The sequence below is a fragment of the Bubalus bubalis genome, chromosome 9 (assembly GCF_019923935.1).
Source record: "Bubalus bubalis isolate 160015118507 breed Murrah chromosome 9, NDDB_SH_1, whole genome shotgun sequence".
Lineage (NCBI taxonomy): Eukaryota > Metazoa > Chordata > Mammalia > Artiodactyla > Bovidae > Bubalus > Bubalus bubalis.
In genome coordinates, this window is record NC_059165.1 from 105,179,378 (window position 1) to 105,202,013 (window position 22,636).

General features: G+C 54.4%; 2 protein-coding genes across 9 annotated transcripts in view; both read left to right on the forward strand.

Moving 5' to 3' along the window:
• KCNN1 (potassium calcium-activated channel subfamily N member 1) overlaps positions 1-11,428 on the forward strand; it is a 38,614-nt gene extending 27,186 nt beyond the window's left edge. For 3 of the 7 annotated variants that reach the window (XM_044948322.2, XM_044948319.2, XM_025293835.3), the window contains 5 exons: positions 1,894-2,004; positions 2,823-2,950; positions 7,078-7,086; positions 7,309-7,378; positions 10,804-11,428. In XM_044948322.2, coding sequence (XP_044804257.1) covers positions 1,894-2,004; positions 2,823-2,950; positions 7,078-7,086; positions 7,309-7,378; positions 10,804-11,058 — 573 coding nt within the window. In that variant the 3' untranslated portion in view covers positions 11,059-11,428. The remainder of the gene's footprint in view (positions 1-1,893; positions 2,005-2,822; positions 2,951-7,077; positions 7,087-7,308; positions 7,379-10,803) is intronic. The other 4 variants (XM_044948320.2, XM_044948321.2, XR_006553567.2 and 1 more) reach the window with 3 other exon arrangements.
• A 1,412-nt stretch (positions 11,429-12,840) lies between these two features.
• Positions 12,841-21,466, forward strand: ARRDC2 (arrestin domain containing 2). 2 transcript variants are annotated; one of them, XM_025293834.2, is made up of 8 exons: positions 12,841-13,342; positions 17,389-17,455; positions 17,680-17,827; positions 18,334-18,436; positions 18,525-18,781; positions 19,147-19,309; positions 19,587-19,744; positions 20,294-21,466. In XM_025293834.2, the coding sequence occupies exons 1-8, from the start codon at positions 13,084-13,086 to the stop codon at positions 20,345-20,347; spliced, it is 1,209 nt and encodes a 402-aa protein (XP_025149619.2). In that variant the 5' UTR covers positions 12,841-13,083; the 3' UTR covers positions 20,348-21,466. The 2 variants fall into 2 exon arrangements, with proteins under 2 accessions (XP_025149619.2, XP_006057984.2); XM_006057922.3 differs by lacking the exon at positions 12,841-13,342 and adding an exon at positions 16,497-17,295.
• Positions 21,467-22,636: the final 1,170 nt, after the last annotated feature.

A 22,636-nucleotide genomic window follows, 5' to 3' on the forward strand; every position in this document is an offset into this window, starting at 1 on the left:
CTGTCAGTGGATATTTAGATTGTTTCCATTTCTTAGTTATTGTGAATAGTGCTGCTTTGGATAGAGGGGTGCATGTACCTTTGTGAATTGTAGTTTTGTCTGGGTATATGCCCAGCAGTGGGATTGCTGGATGGTATGGTAATTCCATTTTTCGTTTTCTGAGGAACCTCCACACTGTTTACCGCAGTGACCGAATCAATGTCCATTCCCATCAACAGTGCGGAAGGGTTTCCTTTTCTCCACACCCTTTACAGTATTTGTTATTTGTGGACTTTTTAATGGTGGTCATTCTGACAGGTGTGAGGACGTACCTCATTATAGTTTTGATTTGCATTTCTGTCACAGTTGCTGATGTTGAGCATCTTTTCATGTGCCTATTGGCCATCTGTATGTCTTCTTTGGAGAAATATCTATCAATGTGTTCTGCTCATTTTTCAACTGGGCTCTTTGTTTTTTGCTGTTGAGTTGTATAAGCTGTCAGTGTATTTTGGAAATTAAACCCTTGTCTGTTACATCATTTGCAAATATTTTCTCCCATTCTGTAGGTTGTCTTTTTTCTTTCTTTTTTTTTTTGTGGTTTCCTTTGCTGTGCAAAAGCTCATAAGTTTGACTAGTTCCCATTTGTTTATTTTTATTTCTATTGCTTTAGAAGACTGAGCTAAGAAAACACGGGTACGATTTATGTCAGAGAATGTTTTAGACAGGGCTTTTCTTGAACACAGACTCCTGAGTCCTCCCAAGACCCATATCCTGGCCAGAAATGCATGATGGGATCTCCTCAAGGGGTGACTTTGTGCCCACCCTTCCCCATAAATGTTTGCTTTTATCTGTAAGAAAAACTAGCCACTCCCCTGATCCCCAGGAGCTGGGTTTGGGTCTCTTCCTTCCTTCCATCCTGTATGCAGCACCCACAGGAGGAAGCAGTGGGTGCGTGAGGTGCCAGAGAGAGCCCTGGTACAACCAGGGAGCCGCCTTCCGGCCCCTCAGCGGCTCCCCTCACTGGCCCCTGCCACCTGCTCCCTGGCCACTCCTGGGCTGACGACAGCTGGATGCCCTGTGTTCCCAGGATCCCCATTCTCAGTGGCTGAACGCCCTCTTTCTCTCCCTCCTCCATCACTTTTCACTGTCCCCCACTACTCTTGCCTGGAAGCCTTGCCCTCCTCCTTGGGTCCTCCCTCCTGCCCTTCTGCCTCTCAAGTGGCCGCCAAGTGGACAAGCAAGTCCTCTCTGGCCTCCTTCCCTCACTGGGGGACTGGCTGCCATTCAGGACATACTGGGGAGGGTGGTTGCTAAGAGCAGGGAGCCCCATCACAGGGGAGACGACCCCTCCTTTTACTTCCCTGCATCCTGGGACCTAAACTTTGCCTCTGCTGTCCTGAAAATGCCCCACCATGGTCAGCTGACCTGATCTTCTTTCTCACCACCCTTCTGACCCGACCAGTTAGCCGCATTACTGGTCAGCAACATGTCAGCTAGGTCTCTGTCTCCATCATTAGACCCCAAAGCCTGGATGGAAATTCTTCCCATCCTCTCACCTCCATGGGCATCAGCCCCAAATGTATATGCAGATCCTGCCTGCTTCTTGTCCTTTTCCTTATCTTTGAGCCTCACTTTTCCCCTCTACCCAAGAGGGCTAAGAGTGGTGGTCCTGCCTCCTGGGGTTATTGGGAATCAAATGGACAAATGTATGGCACAGACTCCCTGGACATTCGGTGGTGTTAAGCAAGGGGGGTTTAGAGTCAATGAACTCAGAAGATGAGATTTGCCAACCCTGCAGGTTTGGAGGGCAAAGGTGAGGGGGGAACCAGGAAGGCTTCCTGGAGGAGGGAGGGTGTCCTACTTGCGACCCATATGAGGTGGATTCTGACACCCCCCCTCACCTTCTTCATGTAGGGGGCTGGCTGTACGGCACTCGTGGTGGCCGTGGTGGCCCGGAAGCTGGAGCTGACCAAGGCAGAGAAACACGTGCACAACTTCATGATGGACACTCAGCTCACCAAGCGGGTAAGGACACCAGCCCCATCACGGCCATCTCACCTCCTGGTCCTCAAGGCTGACTGTCCCCGCCTTGCTTCCTCACGGGTGCCCGTGGGTCACACCATGCTGCCGGTGTATGCCCCCAGTGCCCTGAGCTGTACCGCCATGTAAACGCCTTTGAGCTGTGCACAGAGTCATGGCTATGGCCACAGGTGTCCACTTCCGTGCTCAGTCACAGCCCAGCCATGGGCCACTCAACGGGAGGCAGGCAGCCAGGTGCAACTTATAAGCTGTATGACCTCAGCAGGTGGGTCTCTCTGTGCCCGTTTGCTGACATATAAAGTGAGAGAGATTCCACCGTGTGTAGATTCACCGAGGTAACATTAGCAAGACGTACAGAAAGGGTCTGGCCTGTGGTGAGTGATGTTTGTTAGGCATGCATGCATGCGCGCATGCACACACACACACACACACACAGTACCAATGTGGCTGGGTAAACATGGCCCTGCCTTACAGTCCCAGGACCCCAGAGGGACACTTCCATTCCAGTTTCTGGGAGTTTCTGGAAGTTTCCAGAAGTTTCCAGAGCCTTCCATAGTTTTGTGCCTACTCGGGGCTTCCCAGGTGGCTCAGTGGTAAAGAATCCACCTGCCAATGCAGTAGATGTGGGTTTGATCCCTGGGTCGGGAAGATCCCCTGGAGGAGGAAATGGCAACCCATTCCAATATTCTTGCCTGAAAAATCCCATGGGCAGAGAAGCCTGGCAGGCTAGAGTCTATGGGGTCACAAAGAGTTGGACATGACTGAGCAGCAGCAGCAAGGATCTGTTCTTTCTTTGGCCTCAGGTAAAAAACGCCGCTGCTAACGTTCTCAGGGAGACGTGGCTCATCTACAAACACACCAGGCTGGTGAAAAAGCCAGACCAGGCCCGGGTTCGGAAACACCAGCGTAAGTTCCTCCAAGCCATCCATCAGTAAGTCCAGCACCTTTCCCACTCGCGTTTCTGTGTCCACCTGGCACAGAGGCAGCCCTGGCTCGCGGGGAGGAGGCTGCAGATGAGGCCAGACAGCTCGTCGTGGCTACATGCATCATGACCATTCCCGTTTGGGGGGGTCAGTTGGTTGGGGCCTACGGCTTCTGTGCTGGGTGGGATAGTGGGACCAGCACTTTTGCAGGACAATCACCTCTGATAAATCATGCGAACCACCCAACATAAGTGGCAGGAAGCATATTTTATTCTCTCGAATAGCCAAAATGCCTTTCCCCTTGGACACGAAAGCCATTTCCCCTTTTTGCTTTGGCTTCCAGGAAGCTCAGAATTAAATCTGTGGCCTGATTTGTATGATCATGTGGGGTAATCAGAGATTACTAAATTTCCTCTGTTGTCCCTTTTTCCTGAGAATTATTTAATCAAGTAGTTCTCATGTTGACTGCTCATTGGAGTCACCTAGGGAGTGCTTTTTAAAATCCCATGGGCCATACCAAATGCCAATTACAGTAGAGGCTGGGATACAGCCTGAGCTCAAGTTTAAGTCCTCAGGTGAATCCAGTGTTCAGCCAGAGTTGGCAGACTTTTTCTGTAAAAGACCAGATATTAATTATTTCAGGCGTTGTGAGCCAAAATGTCTCTGTTGCAACTACTCATCTCTGCTGTTGTAGCAGGAAGGCAGCAAGGTGAATGGGTGTAACTATGCTCTGATAAAACTTAGTTTTCTAAAACAAATAGCTGCCCAGAATTTGGCCTATAAACCATAATATGCCAGTCACTGTCCACAAGAAATATTATGTGAGTAACATACATAGTTTAAAATTGTCTAGCACCCACATTTTTAAAAGGTGAAAAGAAATAAATGAAATTAATTTTAATATATTTATTCAACCTAATATGTAAAAATCATTATCACTTACTAATATGTGACTAATATAAAAATCATAAATATTTTAGAAAGTTTTTGATACTAAATCTTTGCAGTCTGATGGGTATTTTACACTTACAACCTGTTCTTATTCAGACGAGTCACATTTCAATGTTCACTAGCTACATATAGGAGGTATGGGACAGTGTGCAGTCTAGAATTTAAACAGGTCCAAATTCTATGGGATCTGGCACTCAACAATAAATTAGAGTTGAGTCACATAGTTCCTGACTTAAAATTTTCAAGCATCTTGAGGCACTTTTCAAAATGAGCCTATGCATTCCCAGCTCTTACATTCTGGAAAACCTCATTCACAATTGGGCTTCCCTAGGGAAATCAGATGGATTCTTACCCTAAGAACTCCTCAACCAGACTCAGGGGCTGATGAATCAGAGAGTGAGGAAAACAATGTTAGGGTCTGAACTAGAGCAGCAGGAAGGCGATCAAGCCAGCCAGAAGGAGCAGAGATGGGGCAACACTGCCAACCCCTGTGTGAGCAGGAGATTCAGGCAGCTTGCTGTAGGGAGACTCCAGGGTGTGGCTAGTGTGGTCAGCTACTGGGGCACCGCAGGGTAGCAGAGTGTGGCCGTAGAAGACCAGGCCGTGAGCGAGGAAGCTCAGCTAGCTAACTTTAACTTTTTAAATCCTGTTTACTCATTTTGCCTCTTTTTAAAGCTTTATTTATAGCTTTATTAAAGTGTAATCAACATACAATCAACTGCAGCTATTTAGAGTGCACAGTTTGATCAGTATTAACATGTGTACACCCATGAAACTGTCACCACACTCAAGATAATGAACAGATTCATTGCCCTAAAAGTCTTCTTGAGCCCCTATCACCCTTGTCTTTTAACAAGAGACTTTAGTCCATTAACATTTATTGTGTTTACGGCACCATCCTTGTTTTTTTAGCTGGAGTTTAATCCATTTACATTTATTGTTACGATTGAATTAATTTCTCATGATAACAATCTCTACTTCACAAGACTGTGGGGAGGTTTAAATGGAGTGATATGTAAAAATGCCTGGCATAGTTCATGGCACAGAGCAAGTATTCAGTTACATATGGTACCCCTAACCTCTGCTTCCAGTATCACCTAGGAAGCAGGGAAAGAAATCGGTACCCCACTTACTTGGCATCACTGTGCCCAGGTGTTTGTCCTGTTTGCCCACAAGACCCTACAGCCCTCCTTGCTGACCCTTCAAAGGTTGTTTACTGACCACAGGGTCCCAGTCTGGTCTCTGCCACCTAACTGTGGGGCCTGAGCAAGTGACTGTGCTACTTCAAGCTTCATTTTCTTATCTGTAAAGTGGAAACAGTGGTGACATCCCTCTTCTCCAGGAATGGAGTATGGCTCAAACACAGTTGGGGTGACCAGATGACTTGCCTGCGCCTGTCTACCACATAGTATTTCCTGAAAATGGGAACTGGTGGTGTTATTGACACCCTCGATATGTTCATTTGGTTATCCCACAAGAATTTCCTCCACCAGCTGGTGTGCCAGGCTTGGGGGGCACAGACATGTCTCTGCTCTGGACCTTGCTCTAAGGGATATCCCTGAAAGTTCTCTGGGAGAAGTTGGAGGGTAGGAATTGAGGACAGATAAGTCAGTGGAGAAGATACCTGCTTTGTGAGTTACCTGTGTTCTTTTGCTCTGGGGCAGGACTATCTCACTCTCCTTCAGGTCCCCCTGCACCCCCCTCAAATAGTGGCCTTATAAGAACAGCTGAAATCAAGAACATTTGGACTAGGGCCTGAAAGATGGATGGGGTTTGGGTAGGAACCACGAGGTGGGCATGCACACCAAGGAGTGTGCCCAGTTTGGACAAAGGTGGGCAGTGGGAATGAGCACAGTGCCCAGCAGACAAGAGGTGCCGCCTGCAGGCATGAGGGAGCCATGGCACCTTCTGAGCTGGAGAGCCCCCACAGCGGAAGTGTGGTATGAGCAGCCGGTGGAAAGGGCAAAGTGGTCTCAGAGGGGACAGACTGGGGATACAGCATAGTGTACACGTTTCCTAGGGCTCCTTTAACAAAGTACCACAAGCTGGGTGGTTTCAAACAGAATTTGTGATTGCACCACTCTGGAGGCCAGAAGTCTACAGTCAAGGTGTTGGCAGGACCATTCTCCCACTGAGGACATTAGGGGAAGGTCTGTCGCGGGCATCTCTCCTAGCCGTTGGCAGCCCCAGCGCTCCTTGGCTCGTAGAAGCATTGCTCCGATCCTCCATCTTCATATGCTCTCCCTGTGTCTTCACATCATTCTCCCTCCCTGTGTGCGTGTCCAAATTTCCCCCCTTTATAAGGATACCAGCGTACCAGTTATCTTAACCTGATTAAATCTGTAGGAGACTCCATTTCCAAACAGTCACATTGTGAGGTGCTGGAGGTTAGGACTTCAGCATGTCTTTTGTGGGGACACCATTCAACCTGCAACAGGAAGGTTCCAGCGATGCCAAGAATGACTTCCCCAGGGCAGGCATGTCCATGGCTCCTTAGCAAGCCTCTGTTTCCTCTCCAGGGCACCCCCAGACTTCAGTGTTGGGGTGGCCTGTATCTGCCTCCACTTCTCCAGACCGAGAAGTGGGTCCTCCCTGGGTTGCTGACAACACCCAGGATGGGTGGGACCCAGGGGTCCTCTCTAAGCATCTGTCATATGTTGGATGTGCAGGGGCCTGCCTGAAATGGTCTCCCTGGGCTGGCTTAGCTGCAGAAGGGGCGGAGAGAAGGGGTGAGGACAAACCCCATGCCCGCACAGGGAGCCGTCCCTAGGCCCAAGGTCCCAGAGGCTGAGTGGCAGTGCAGCTTCAAGTCCTGGTAGGAGGCTAGTAGGCACCGTCTTTGCCCCCTCTGAGCCTCGGTTTCCCCCTCAGGAAATGTGTGGGCACAGTTTTCTGGACTAAATGCCATCTCCAGAGCCGGGAGCTTGGTACAGGCTGGCATACAGCGTGACTGCAGGGCTGAAGGCAGCTGCATTTGCTGGGAGGGCCCTGTTGGAGAGAGGAAGCAGAGAGACGATGCATCCCTGAGGGCGGATACCACCCCCTCAGAGGCTGGACCTCTCCCAAGAGCAAGGGCCCTGGGGTGGCGCACATGGGAGGTGGGCCGGGTTGGGTACGGGCCGCCCAGCTGTGCTGAGATTAAAATTGCCTTGTGGTTTCTCTCTGCTCCGCCGGGTCTCACCAGAGCGCAGAAGTAAGTCTCTTCCCTGGGGTTAGTGCATGTCTGCTGAACCATCCCCCAGGCCCTGCTGCCCTCTGCATGCCAGGAGGGGACGGGCTGCAAGGGGACCTCTGCTTGCCCCTCATCCCCCAACTGCATACCCCACAAGGTGACTCTGGGTGGGGTGAGTTGCATGGGAGACCCCTGACCCCACTGCAGCCTCTGCACAACCCCATCTGCCCACCTGTCCCCCAGGCTCCGGAGTGTGAAGATTGAGCAAGGGAAGCTGAATGACCAGACCAACACACTCGCAGACCTGGCCAAGGTGAGGAGGGCAGGGCAAGGTGGGGCAGCTCCGGGGGGCCAGAGGGGGTTGGTCGGGCCTTCAGGGGAGGATGAGGAATGTTAATTGCTCAGTCATGTCTGACTCTTCTGTGACCCCATGGACTGTAGCCTGCCAGGCTCCTCTGTCCATAGAATTCTCCAGGCAAGAATACTGGAGTGGGTTACCATTCCCTTCTCCAGGGGATCTGCCCAACCTAGGGATCCAACCTGGGTCTCCTTCATTGCAGGACAACTCTTTACCATCTGAGCCATCAGGGAAGCCTGATAGAGGAGGAGGAGGGGGAGGGGGAGGGGAAGGGGGAGGGGTGCTCAGTAAAGAACCAGGCCCAGCTCCTGCCAGGGAGGCAGGAACAGTGCCGGTGCCCATGGCACAGGCCAGGGGTGCAGGGCAGGGAGCAGCCACTGTGAACATGAGCCCTGCCTGCAAGCGTCCACTGTGACCAGAGGCTCCAGTTGTTAGAGAGATGCCAGAGATCTACATCTGTGTGTAAAATCTTTACTTTGGAATGTTGGTGGCTATTTTACACTTTTAACTAATAGCTCTAATAAGAATATGTAATTAGTGGGCTGAATTGGTGGAGTGGAACTTTCATATTTAGAAACGTCAGCTACATACAGGCTCTAAAGTTTAAGAGAAAAACAAATTTCTTTTGCTATGAATATACGTTCAAATTATAGACTTCCCAAGCGGCTCAGTGGTAAAAGAATCCACCTGCCAATGCAGGAGACACAGGTTTAATCCCTGGGTCGGGAAGATCCCCCAAAGAAGGAAATGGATACCCACTCTAGCATTCTTGCCTGGAGAATCCCATGGACAGAGGGGCCTGGCGGACTATAGGCCATGCAGTTGCAAAGAGTCAGACATGACTTGGCGACTGAATAAGCAAGAGAGCAGAGCCTCAGGAGAAAGCTTATTTGTATAGCAATTAATATCTTTGAGGAGATTAAAGTTAATCTCCAGAGCTCTGTAAGATCAGTTTGTGTTAGAAATGAATCTGTTTGTTAGTTCTAACGTCAGGTCCCATCCGATTTCTTGCTTTGTATTCATCCATTAAAAGATATGTCAACTGACTCAACTTCAGTTGGGCAAGCTCTTAGAATATTTGTCACACTCTTCTCAACTCCCGGGCTTCCCTGGCGGCTCAGAGGTTAAAGCATCTGCCTGGAACTCAGGAGACCTGGGTTTGATCCCTGGGTTGGGAAGATCCCTTGGAGAAGGAAATGGCAACCCACTCCAGTACTCTTGCCTGGAAAATCCCATGGAGGGAGGAGCCTGGTAGGCTACAGTCCATGGGGTCATAAAGAGTTGGACACAACTGAGCGACTTCACTTTCACTTTCCCAACCCCAACCTGCCCTTTCACAAATAGTTCACATGTGAACTTTGCTAATTGACTCCATCTCCTAATCAATTAATAGATCTGAGCCTAATTTAATATTATCCTTAGGAAATGTGAAGTCCTCTTCTATTTTACTAGTCATACTCATCACATTTTGGACTCACTCTCTTCATCATTAGCAAGAGAATGCAACTTAAGGGAGTTCCCTAGTAGCCCAGTGGCTAGGATTCTAGGCTTTCACTGCTGCAGCCCCAAATTCAATCCCTGGTCAGAGAACTGAGATCACGTAAGCCATGCAGTATGGCCAAAATAAAAAAAGGATGCAATTTAATTTAATACTAATCTACATGAACTTAATTTGGAAGGAATGTTCTAGAAGCCTGAAGAAATAATTCAGTTGGTAGTAGAAAGAGCATAATCCTAAGAGCGTGTAGAAGTCCTTGGCCAATTAATTTGATGCGAATGAGAGAACAGCTCCAAATATATATATTAAATGCCTTTGAAAAACTCAGGTATATTATAGTCTGGATTATCCATTATCACACTTACTTCATGAGTATAGATGATTAAAATGTGAATGGCTAACAGTTATTTAAACCTGTAATTACAGCAGTATGCTCCTCTCAAAATACATTTAAGGAAGGTTTCTTTGAAGTAAGTCTTTCACTGGATTGGATGATATGGTTTCTAATTTTTTTTTAAAATTTAACGAGGTTAAAATGTTTTCTGGCATTAAGTTTTAATGCTTTCCAAGGTTGCTGATTTAATTTGTATCTCTCCAACGAAAACAAAATATATATTCTAATAAAAACTTAAACCTCAGAGAGGGCCAAAAAGAACCATCCAGCGGCTGTTTGTTCAGTTGCTCAGTCGTGTCCAACTCTTTGTGATTCCACAGACTGCAGCCTGCCAGCCTCCTCTGTCCACAGAATTCTCCAGGCAAGAATACCTGAATGGGTTGCCATTTCCTTCTCCAATCCAAGGGCTGGATGCTTCCAGATGTTACTCCCTGGCCTTGGGAACTGTGTGGTCCCTTGAGGCAGGCTGGGATGAGGGTTTGTGGCCCTAGGAGGGCCCCAGAGGCATTTGTTCACCCTGGGATGGGATTTGCTTACCAGTAACAGGAAAGGGTGGAAGGAATGGCCCAGGTAAAGATTCAGGGCTGAGAGGCTGTGGGTACGGTGCAGAAAGAAGGAGCTGCGGTGTGGATGACCAATCTCCCTCCCACAGAGCCAGAGCATGGCGAGGGAGGGTGGGGTGACAGAAGCCTGAGGCCCAGAATGGGTGGTGAGCTGCGGACCAACCCCGGAGGGCGGGTGGGTAGCGGGGCAGGAAGGTCTAGTCTGCAGGGAGCTGGGCTGAGAATGGAACCACGGTCTAGCGCCACCTGGTGGCTACAGCGACATCTGCACCGAGGGCTGTCCGTGTGCGTCCCGCCTCCCTCTACAACTCCCCGGCTCATCTATCTGGACACCCCTGCTTGCTGGGTTGTGAGAAGCAGTCGAGGTGGCAGGGACACCCCACCACCTGCTGTAACAGTGACTGTTGTGGCGGTCGTGTCCCCTGGTCTGTGATGGAGTCAGATCCTTGGCGCGGTCACCTCTCCCCAAGACCCCCATCCCCCCCTCCCCAATCTAATGTGGGAAGCGGGGAACAGTTCACAACCTAGCCTCCTCCCCCTCGACCATGTTCCCAGCCTGGAACAACGTCAGTCCAGAATCACCCAAGACCACCCTCTGATTTTATGCACCATGTGGCTAGTTCATCCCCTCAGAGCAACTCTGGTCACACCCACTGGGCCCCAGGACCCCCCTTGACCTTCCCCTGGACTTCTGGGCCCGAGCCTGGCATTCAAGACCTGTGTCTCGCCTCACCTGCTCTCCTGCCACTCCCTGGGGTCTACCCAAGAGACCTTCGGCTGGGCTGGTAGTGTGCTTATAGTTGTCCCTCACTTAGGTCCAGTTAGCGGGTCACCACCCAGCCAGGGCTGCCCTGCCGTCTCTCTGTGCCCATCCCTCCCTCTCTCTCACCTGGTTTCTCTTCTCTCCTGCCTCTCTGTTCGGCAGACCCAGAATGTCATGTACGACCTCATGTCCGAGCTGCACGCCCAGCACGAGGAGCTTGAGGCCCGCCTGGCTGCCCTTGAAAGCCGCCTGGATGCATTGGGCACCTCCCTGCAGGCCCTGCCTGGCCTCATCGCCCAAGCCATACGCCCACCCCCACCCGCCCTGCCTCCCTGGCCTGGCTCCGGCCCCCTAGACCAGGTGGCTCGGAGTCCCCCACACTGGTGGCCACCCGTGGCCCCTTCAGACTGCGGGTGACAGCCCTGCCTGCCACCGGACCCCTCAATTTTGGCCATCGTGTGGCCGCCACTTCCACGCCATCCAAGAAGCCCTGTACAGTGGCGCCTCTTGGAGTTCAAGGAGCCGAAGCTGAGTTGGGCTGAGTGGACTGGGGCCCGAACCACTGCACCCCACCCAGACTGTTCGGGCAGAGAGTAGGGCCAGACGGCAGGGGAGGGCAGGTCTGCTTCCTCCCTGATTGGAGCTGGGGGAGCTTGGAGCTTCCTCTGGTCCCCTGATTCCCGTGGTACGCCCCTCCCCGACCCTCGGCTCTCTCCAGGCCCCGGGTGGGTGTGGGGCAGCCAGGAGAGGGGTCCTTGCCAGTTCCAAATAAAGCAGGACCCGCCCACTTGCTGCCTGTTGTGTGTGGCTGGTGATGGGAAGTGGATACCAGGGCCCTGGGGATTCCAGACCGGATGTGGGGGTCAAGGTGAGCCCATCCCATCCTAGCCTAGTGGTCTCCCAGGCCTGAACTCCACACCTCCCTGAGGACATCTGCACAAGTCCCACCTGGTACCAATAGAGGGACCCTGCAGAGAGCAGGGCTCAGCCCTGGCCCGCAGGGGAAGTGGATAGTCAGGACGTCCCTCCAGCTCGCTTTGCCAGAGCACCTTGTAGGGGCCAGGCTCCAGTGGGACTGTAAGTCACGGTCCAGAGGGGATAGTGACATGAGTGAGGAGGGCCATTCCGTTTTTGATGAACATGGATTGAGCACCTGCTGTATACAGACAATATAATGACGAGTCTTCACCAGAACCTGACCACGGTAGGATGGGGAGACACAGAGAAGTGAAACCATCTGTCTGGGGCTACGGAGTGAAGAGGGGTGAGCCAGGATTTACATTCAGGGGTCCACAGGCCAAGGGGAAGAATGGACTCGGTGGAGGTCACTCCATGGGGAGGGGACTGCTGTGATCCTGGGCTTAGAGAGGCCTCTCGGGGGCAGAATGGAGGGGAAAGTCTCAGACAAGTAGAATCAGAAAGGTCCTTCCAGGCCTTGGGCTCGGAGTCCTGGAGTCAGGTCGGGAGGCAGGCTCTTGGCAGATGCTGGGCCCTGTGGAGAGGGAGGCTACTCTGGATCCAGCTGAGAGCCCAGGCTCTGGCAGCCTCTGATAAAGCCGTGGGCCACCTGCCTGGGGGTGATAGGTGGGACACAAGAACAAGAAGGACCCGGGGAGGTGTTGGTGGGCTGAGGTAAGATGTGGGTTCGAGTCCTGAGTCAGCCACCGCTGGGTGCCTCTGGGCAACGACTGCCCCTCTGGGGGGCCTCAGTTTCCTCTTCTGTGAGATCAGGTGCTGAAAACAGCACAGTGCTCACCCTTGGGGACACCCAGTCTGATGGAGAAGGCACAACAGAGAACACACAGCAGTCACAAACACATTGGCCAGAGCCACAAAGAATTAAGTCCAGAGCATGTCTCCGAGGAGGTGACATTTGGACATGGAGACCTGGAGAAGGGCGTTCCTAGCAGCAACCGCCGGCGCAAAGGCCAAGAAGCAAGACCCGAGCTTGGTGTGTTTGGGGAACAACCAGATGATGGCAGGAAGGCGAGGGAGGAGGCTGGGGCCGCGCCGGGTCCAAAGGTGCCGGGTAGGGGACGAATGAGTCCACTAGACAGATCCCGGGTGGTGGCCTCCGCTCCGCGCCAGCCACATCCGCCCCCGCCCGCCTCTGACTCAACAGCGCCTACCCTGCAAAAACAGGACCCGCCCCGCCCTGGGGGGTAGCAAAGTCAAACGCGCGGACACGCGGGCGGCACGTCCCCGGAGGCCCGAGCGCGTCACGAGGGCGGACACGGAGGACCAGGAAGTCAGCCAACCGCGCGCCGGCCCGGGGCCGGCGGCGTCCACACAAGTTCGCAGAAGCAGGAGAAAGCTCGGGAGGGGCGTCCGGCGCGGCGAAGACCAGCACTGAGACCAGAGAGGTCGGCCGACGCTGCCTAGCAGCGCGCCGGGCGGAGCCGCTCCAGGACACCATCCCCGCCGTGCGCCCTGGCCTCAGCCATGCGCCCGGGGGGCGTGCGCAGCTTCGCGCTGGAGCTGGCGCGGGGCCCGGGCGACGCGTACCGCGGCGGGGAGCGCCTGTGCGGCCGGGTGCTGCTGGAGGTGGCGGCGCCGCTGCGGGTGCTAGCGCTCGAGGTGGCGGCGCGCGGCGGGGCGGTCACGCACTGGCTCGAGGGCCGAAGCGTGGGTGTCAGCGCCGTCTCCAGCGACTACGCGGCCGCCGAGACGTACCTGCGACGGCGGCAGCTGCTGCTCCGAGGTGAGCCGCTCATCTCCCCCACCCCCGAGCCAGAATCCCCGCCACCGACCCCTCTTCTCAGGTCTGGGCGCCCCTTTCCAAGCTCTTTAGAGGCCGTGTGGGCTGGCAACCCTTCTCAAGAGGGGGACTCTCTTACCTGGACACTAGGAGTCCCTTGACCTAGACGATATGCGGTGGAGACATCCCCCCCAACCCCACCCGCCCCGCCCCATATGGAGTCTGAGGGTATTAGCAATCGCTTGCCCTCCCGATACAGCAGTGAGGAATCAAAGGGATCAGGACAAAGTTTTGGGTGAAGTGGAAAAGTATAGTTTTACTGCTTTGCCAGGCAAAGGGAGACATACCTGGCTTCTGCCTTGAAAAAGGATGTCTCCACCCCAGAAAACTAGATGAGGGGTTTTATAATAATGGCTTAACATTGGGGGTCTCTGATAACATTAAGGTGTGAGCAGGGCTTGCAGGCCCTTAATCTCATCTCAGGTGGTCGGTCTTCTAATCTTTGTGAGTGTCTCTGTTCCCTATAATCTTGTCTCAGGGGATTTCTTGGCTTTTCTCTTGATTAACAACTGTTCAAACCCACCCTATGAAACTCAGGAAAGGTTATGCGGGCTGGAGTCAAGAAATGGGGTCAGAAAGGCCTCTGTGCCTGGGAGCCCCACAGGACCCCCTCGGTTTCAGGGGACCCCTTGGTGGAGCTAGGGGATCCTCCTCTCTTAACTCCAGGATGTCTTGTTAGCCCCAGGCCTGGGAGCTCTGATTCCCAAAGAAGGCCCATGTCTCACCCCTGGCCAGTGCCCTTTACCAGTGTTTACATGAAGGGTTGTTTGCTGGATTGGGGATTTTGGTGGTGTTTGCAGGTAAGGGGAATGCATCCGAGGCAGGGAGAAGACTTGGGGTAGGGTCAGATCAGATTAGAAGTCCTGGACATGTCCCTGCTTGCTCTGAACCTCGGTCCTCCTCCCTTAGGCCATACAGCCAGTTGAGAGCAGAAGTAGGGGAGGGCAGGGACAGAAAGAGTAAGTCTGTGCTCTAGCACCTGCTGTGTGGCTGAAGAGGATGTTGGCCTCTCTGGGCTGTTGGCCACTTCTTCAGGGAAGGCAGACCTCACTATACCCATCTGCAAGATGGGTAGAAACAGGATGCAGGTTTCAAATCTGGCTCCCTGCCACAGCACCCTTACTTCCGGCCCTGCACACACTAGATGCTTTGCCTACAGACTTATTACTTTGTCCAAACAGCCGCCAGGTGTGGGAGGCTCTCACGCTGTGAAAACCAAAGCATAGCTGGCATGGAGTGAGACAAGAAGGGGCCCTGTAGGCACTTCCCTTTCCTTGAGACTCAGGGAAATCAGAGCTGGTCTCACCCTCCAGCCCTCCTGCTCCCACTAACTGGTGGCTTCCTTAAGATACTGGAGGAGTGAAGCAGAGTTGCTGTGTGACTTCTGGTGAGTCCCTGCTCCTCTCTGGGTCTCTGGGGGTACCCATCTGTGAAATGGACTGAGCACACTGGCTCAGAATGAACCTTCCCAGGATTACCCTGGCGGTCCAGTGGTTAAAACTCTTGAGCTTCCATCGCAGGGGGCGTGGGTTCAATACCTGGTACATGGTCACGAAACTAAGATCCCACAAGTCTTGTGTGACCAAAAAGAAAGTATGAGCCATCCCATCCCCCCAAGGTCACTCTGTTCCCTGCCTCCTCCTGGGCCTGTGGCCTCCTGTCTTCTTTCTAGACTTCACTTGGCCCTGGGAGAAGGTCCTAGTGCCTTATTTCAGCCCCAGAGCCCTCCACCAGGCTGATCACTGAGTGGACAGCCTCTACCCTTCTCTACCGGTTTGCCCTGACCTCTATCACTGACTGGTTGTGTTGGTTATGGCCGCCTCCCACTGGGGGTGTCCTGGCCTCAGCGGGGTTCCAGCCAGGCTGAGCCAGACTCAGAAGGGATGGCCAAGGTAAGGGGTTTTAGGACTTCCTAAAGGAAATCAGCCCTGAATATTCATTGGAAGGACTGATGCTGAAGCTGAAGCTCTGATACTCTGGCCACTTGATGGGAAAAGCCAACTCATTGGAAAAGACCCTGATGCTGGAAAAGGTTGAGGGCAGGAGGATGGTTTCATGACATGAATTTGAGCAAACTCTGGGAAATAGTGAAGGACAGGGAAGCCTGGTGTCCTGCAGTTCTGCTGCTGCTAATAAGTCGCTTCAGTCGTGTCCGACTCTGTGCGACCCCAGAGACGGCAGCCCACCAGGCTCCCCGCCCCTGGAATTCTCCAGGCAAGAACACTGGAGTGGGTTGCCATTGCTTTCTCCAGTGCATGAAAGTGAAAAGTGAAAGTGAAGTCGCTCAGTCGTGTCCGACTCTTAGCGACCCCATGGACTGCAGCCTACCAGGCTCCTCCATCCATGGGATTTTCCAGGCAAGAGTACTGGAGTGGGGTGCCATCGCCTTCTCCTGCAGTTCACGGGGTGGCAAAAAGTTGGATACGACTTAGGGACTGAACAAGGTAGGGAGTGGGTTCAAGCAGCAATGTATGACGCTGCCACCAGAGGGCGCAGGCGCTTCGCAGATCACGTACTTCCAAGCTTCCGACTTGGAAACCCTACTTAAGGTTCCTCTCTCTGTGGAAACAGGTCCAGAGAGTGGTTACCGTCCCAAAGGCATACCGCAGCCCTGAACCCGGCGATTCCATGAGCTCCCCCGGTACTTGGCTCTGTCTGTGAGGGGAAGAGCTGAGTCAAAAGAGCAAACAGAAGTTTGCGGAGGCGGGGAGGGTGGGTAATGGGGGTGGAGAGGGCAGGTGCTGAAAGTTTGGAAAGGAACATGGGGCAAAAGCGCTGAGGCGCCGCTGAGTGGCAGTGTTGTCAGGGGCGGGTGGATGAGTCGGGAGAGAGGCTCTGGGAGGGGTCGAGTAGGGCTACACCGCGATTCATGCACAACTCTCTGAGGTCGGGGCTGATTTTGTTCTGGCTCTACAAACTGTGGAACTCAGGCTCCGAGATGTCATTAGACCAGGTCACCCAGCTAAGCGGATTTCAAATCACAGGTAGGGCAGCAGGCGCCCAGTGTTGGGAGGCCCCGACCACTTCTTCCTCCCTCCCCCATTGCACGGGGTGGGGAGTGGGGGGGGTGGGGCGGGGGCCGAGCTGAGGCCCGAGGTAGCTAGTCCTAGACTCTCAGGGACCTGGCCGTTCCCTCCAGCCCCGGCTGGACATGCATCGAGTCACGTCTGCAAGTGGCGGACGGTAGATGATTAACCCGACGGCAGAACGCTCTTGCTAGGTGACCTGGCCTCGGTTTTTCCTGTTCACCCCTGCAGTCTGAGAGATACTTGTTCTGTGCCGCGATGCTTGTCTCATTCCAGGGTCCAAGAGGGTAGCAGGGGGTAGAAGGCCGCCAGCCGCAAGCCGGGGCTTTTGTTATTTTGCTCCAAGCCTGGGCAAGACCACGCCTCTTGCCGCGCCATTGGCGTATTCCCCTCCGGGGGCGGGACCTGCGTCTCGCCCCGCCCCTCCCGCCGTATAAATGCGGCGCCGGCGCAGGCCGTGAGGAGTCTCTGGCCCGACCTTGGAGTGCGCCTGCGCACGCCTGGTGGGATCGTGTCCTGAGGCTGCAGCCCTAGAGCCGCCGTGCCGCGGGTTCGAAGCCAGGGGCCGCTCGCCGCGAGTTCGTATCCCCGCGGCGATGCTGTTCGACAAGGTGAAGGCATTCGTAGTGCTACTGGATGGTGCTAGCGCGGGCTCTGAGCCCGTGTTCAGCGGCGGCCAGGCGGTGGCCGGCCGAGTGCTTCTGGAGCTAGCGGGCCCGGCGCGAGTGAGCTCCCTGAAGCTGCGCGCGCGGGGTCGCGCCCATGTGCACTGGACCGAGTCTCGCAGCGCGGGCTCGAGCACGGCGTATACGCAGAGCTACAGCGAGCGCGTGGAGGTTGTGAGCCACCGTGCCACGCTACTCGCGCCAGGTACCAGCCGGGGGACCCTTGCACTGCGCTTGCTGTGTGCTCCGGGAGCGCCTTCGCAGCCACTGAGCCGCCCCCTTTTACTCCTACCTGCAGGCACTGGAGAGACCACAACGCTGCCTCCTGGGCGTCATGAATTCCCATTCAGCTTCCAGCTGCCACCGTAAGTCGAGTGGGGTGCAGGATTGTGGGGGAGCCTCTAAGTGTCCCTAAGTCTGCAGCCCCTTCCAGGTTTGGGACTCCACTGCTCGGTATATGGGGGCCACTGAGACCCAAGATTATCTCCCTGGGAGGCCCCCTAGAGTGTCTCCTGTCTCTCATCCCCCCAAAGCCTTTGGGGATCTCCCACCTGGGTGTCTCTGGGTCTTACCTTCCGTCCATCCCCAGGACGCTAGTGACTTCCTTTGAAGGCAAACACGGCAGTGTCAGATACTGCATCAAAGCCACCCTCCACCGGCCCTGGGTCCCTGCCCGTCGGACAAGGAAGGTGTTTACTGTTATTGAGCCTGTGGATATCAACACACCGGCTCTGCTGGTGAGTGGCTGCCCTTGGTGGATTGGGGGCGTGGCAGGCAGGGTCCTGGCTACATGGTGATTGGCTCCTCGCGCCTCCCTTCACAAAGTGGGGGTCATAGCTGAGCCCTGGCAGGGAGGGAGGCAGGCATGGGAATGCCCGTGGAGCTAGGTGCAAGAACCAGCTGCACCAGTTTGCTTGGTGGCTGCGTGGGAGTGTCTCACCCTCTCTGAGCCTCCCACGCGTCCCTCGTCTGTGAAAGGGGGCGCAATCAGAGCTGACAATAGTAATGGCTTACTGAGCACTGATTAATACACTAAGTGCCCGGCTTGTTCACTTGTTTATAGCTTAATGAGACGGGTCACGTTCCTGGATCCGTTTTGCAAACAGACTGTTAGAAACCAGGATGCTAGGCCCTGCCTCAAATCTTCCTTCAGCTGAGGGTGGTTTAGAAGCTCCACAGGGTCTGTGGTTGGTACAATGGGACCCGTTTCACATCCTTTTCCTCCCCCGCCACCCCCGACCAGGCCCCTCAAGCCGGAGCTCGGGAAAAGATCGCCCGATCCTGGTACAGTAACCGTGGCCTTGTCTCCCTCTCAGCCAAGATTGACCGCAAGGGCTACACACCAGGTAACAGGTGGGAGGGCCTGGATTGGGAAGAAGGCCAGTGTCAGGGTTGCAGGTGGGGAAACTGAGGCCCTGCGGTTCCACCTAACAGGTGAAGTGATCCCTGTCTTCGCTGAGATCGACAACGGCTCCACGCGCCCCGTGCTGCCTCGGGCAGCCGTGATCCAGACCCAGACCTTCATGGCGCGAGGTGCCCGCAAACAGAAGCGAGCCGTGGTGGCTAGCCTCTCGGGGGAGCCTGTGGGCCCCGGGCGGCGGGCGCTGTGGCAGGGCCGGGCTCTGCGGATCCCTCCCGTGGGTCCTTCTATCTTGCACTGTCGTGTGCTACATGTGGACTATGCCCTCAAGGTAGAGTATCCTCAGAGGCCGGGGTGGTTGCATTTGCTGTGTCCCTGATGCTGGGAAAGATTGAGGGCAGGAGGAAAAGAGGGAGACAGAGAATGAGATGGTTGGACGACATCACTGACTCAATTGACATGAGCTTGAGCAAACTCAGGGAGATGGTGAAGGACTGGGAAGCCTGGCCAGCTACAGTCCACAGGGTCACGGAGTTGGACACAACTTAGTTACCGAACAGCAACAACAACCAGCCTGGGGTCCCCCTCCCTCCTTGAGGCTAGAGCTGGGACCTCTGGGCCTCCTCCTGTAAGGAGGAGCATGTGGCCAAGGCTGCCCGGGTGACTGGTCTTCTGAATTGTGGCACTTCCCTCCAGGTCTGCGTGGACATCCCAGGCTCATCCAAGCTGCTCTTGGAGCTCCCACTGGTCATCGGCACCATCCCCCTGCACCCTTTCGGCAGCCGCTCATCCAGCGTAGGCAGCCATGCCAGCTTCCTGATGGACTGGGGGCTGGGGATCCTGCCAGAGCGGCCTGAAGGTGAACTCTCCCTCCTGCTGTGGGTGGGCATGGGTGGGACAGAGGCGAGGGCCTGGCTGACTCTCTTCCCCTCCAGCCTCCCTCGCTGCCCCCATCTGTAGAAGTGCTCGGAACGATCATGTTGGCAACCTGAGTCCCCCTCAGGAATCCCAATCCAGGGGCACACAGCCCAGTAGCCCCAGAACTGGCACACGCCAGCTCCACCTGGCCATTGCCCCCGATGCTGGGGCTCCCCTCCTCCTCTACCAGCCTCACCCACCCTGTCTGTCAATTCCAGCCCCTCCCGAGTACTCCGAGGTGGTGCCTGACGAGGAGGTGGCAGCCCTGGAGCAGAGCCTCTTGCCACTACTACAGGATCCTGACATGAGCATGGAAGGCCCCTTCTTTGCCTACATCCAGGAATTCCGCTACCGCCCACCGCCCCTGTACTCCGAGGTGAGCTTGGGGATTCAAGAAGCCCCTGTGCCTCTCCAAGGCCCTGGGAGCCAAAAGGAGGGGAAGGAACCACAGGTGAATCTTCAGTAATGGTAGAACTCCTAGGGGCTTCCCTGGTGGTCCAGGGAGGAATCCACCTTCCAAGACAGGGGACGAGGGTTCGATCCCTGGTCGGGCCAGTAGGATCCCACATACTGTGAGGCAGCCAAGCCCATGCGCCCCAACTACTCAGTGCTCGAGCCTCAACTTGAGAGCCCGAGTGCTGTAAACTACAGAGCCCACACGCTCTGAAGCCTGCACCATCACCCCTAGAGAGAAGCCTGTGTACAGCGATTAAGACCCCATGCAGTCAAAACTAAATTTCTTCTATTTTAAGGTGATAAGAGCATCTTCTACCTCCTGTTCAGGGCCTGAACCCACTTTGCATCTCAGTCTGTTCCTAAGTGTTTCTCCCTAACCTAGAATGGGAGTGGAGATCCAGAGGGATGGGGTGGGGGCGTTTCTGAGCCTCTAGGGCCTCCTGAGACTTGACGGGATCATTTCTGGCAGGAGGATCCAAACCCACCATCGGAGGCCCGGAGGCCACGCTGCATGACCTGCTGAGTGTCGAGTGGAAACTCCAAAGGATAAGGTGTTTACACATGCTTCCAGCCACCACGGACATGAGCAAGGAGTGGCTAGATGAAGAACAGACTCTGGGCTGACTACACTGAAGTTGGGGAAACTGAGTCTCAGAACAAAACAGGGCCGTTCCAACATCACACAGAGGAAGAGCCAGTCTGGAGTCTTGACATATCTGGACTGGTCCTCATAAGGTACCAGATACCCACAGTAGGATCTGAGAAACCATTCAACTTGTCTGTGTCGGCCTGTGTTCCCTCAGAAGCCTCCAGACTGGGAGTGACAGAACCAGACATAAATACTTCCAGACCCATGGGACCAGAGGAAAGGATCCCGAGCTGGGAGAGTCCACAGAGGGAGTGGAGAAGGCTTCCTGGGGAAAGGGCATTTTAGCTAAGGCTTTGGTGTATGAACAAGAGCTTGGTAGGCAGGCAAGCAAGAGGAAAAGTCGAAGAAGGTCAGAGCTGACTTATGTTTGGAGACCGTCCCCTTCAACTTCGGAGTGGGGCTCAGAGAGCATCTTTGGCGTATGGGCTCAGTCGAGGCCATACTGCAAGGTCTGGGAGGTGAGAGGGCCCAGGAATGAGGCATTCAGGAAAGCAGGTCATCAGGGCCGTGTGGGGCTGAAGGGTGGCAGGTGCAGCGACTCCAGCCTTAAAACCTTTGAAAACCAGAGACTCCTGTCCCAGGCTGGAGGGCCTGGGCGCCTCCACATGCTCCAGCACATGAGCACTGCCTGGGTACTGCATGGCCTGGAAAACACAGGTTCAAAGGAAGACAGACAAGACCGGCCACATCACTTGCAGAATGAAGACGTGGGGCCACTTGTTCAAGAATTAAGAATTTCAAGACAGGGACAGCAGAGCATTAACCCAGGCTGTGGGGACAGAGGTCAGCCTGGGGTGACAGAGTAGGGCCACAGTATGCTTCTGAACACCCCCTGTATCCCAGAGGGACACAACATGATGGGCAGCTGGACAAGCCTCCAAGTGCAGAGACCCGGCCGAGGCAGGGCCCCTGCCTGGGACTCCACATTTCTGATAAGCCTTAAATTGTTCTCTTTTGTACATTTTTTTAAAAAATAAAAGTCACAGAGGAAGAGCTTGGGCTTAGTGGTTTATTGCCCCGCAGGTGCTGAGAAAGTTGAGTGGCCTTGACCACCATCTTGGGTCTGGATCTCAGATGAAATTCCAGGCTAAGGAGGGTTGAGGGGCCCATTGACCAGAAGGTGAAGCTGAGGCTCAAGGACAGAGGGAGACTGACACCACATCTCTCCCTTAGTGTGGTTGCAAGGCTGGGGGCAGAGCTGGCGGAGGCCTCATCTGTTTCCGCAGAGTGGAGCCGAGCAAGTGGGAGGGAGGCCAGAGGCAGGAGGATCCTGCCTGTCTGCGGAGTCTGGGCTGTTTTTGCTTTTGTTGTCATTGTTTAGTCACTCAGTCTTGTCTGACTCTTTGCAACCCCATGGACTGTAGCCCGCCAGGCTCCTCTCTCTGTCCAAGGGATTTCCCAGGCAAGCATACTGGAGTGGACTGCCATTTCCTTCTCCAGGGGATCTTCCTGACCCAGGGATTGAACTCACTTTTATTGAGATTCAATTCATTTGCCATTTGTAAGTGTGCTTAGCATTTAGGACCTTTCCAATACTGTGCCGCCATCACCTAAATTTCCGTTATGCTCATCAGCCCCAAAGGAGACCCTGTCCCCATGAGCCGTCACTCCCCATTCCCCCAAAGGAGACCCTGTCCCCACGAGCCGTCACTCCCCATTCCCCCAAAGGAGACCCTGTCCCCACGAGCCGTCACTCCCCATTCCCCCAAAGGAGACCCTGTCCCCACGAGCCGTCACTCCCCATTCCCCCAAAGGAGACCCTGTCCCCACGAGCCGTCACTCCCCATTTCCCCAAAGGAGACCCTGTCCCCACGAGCCATCACTTCCCATTTCCCCAAAGGAGACCCTGTCCCCACGAGCCGTCACTCCCCATTCCCCCAAAGGAGACCCTGTCCCCACGAGCCGTCACTCCCCATTCCTCCTCCTCCCTTAGCCCCAGGCAACCACTCATCTGCTTCCTTTGGCCTCAGAATTTGCCCGTTCTGGACATTTCATGTAGATGAGCTCATTGAATATGTGGCCTTTTGTGTCTGGCTTCTTTCACTCGGCATGAAGTTCAGCCACTTTTGTTGCAGCAGGAATCCATGCTTCGGTCCTTTTGATGGCCAAATAATATTCCACTGTGTAGATCCACCACGTTTTATTATCCACTCAGCCTCTGTT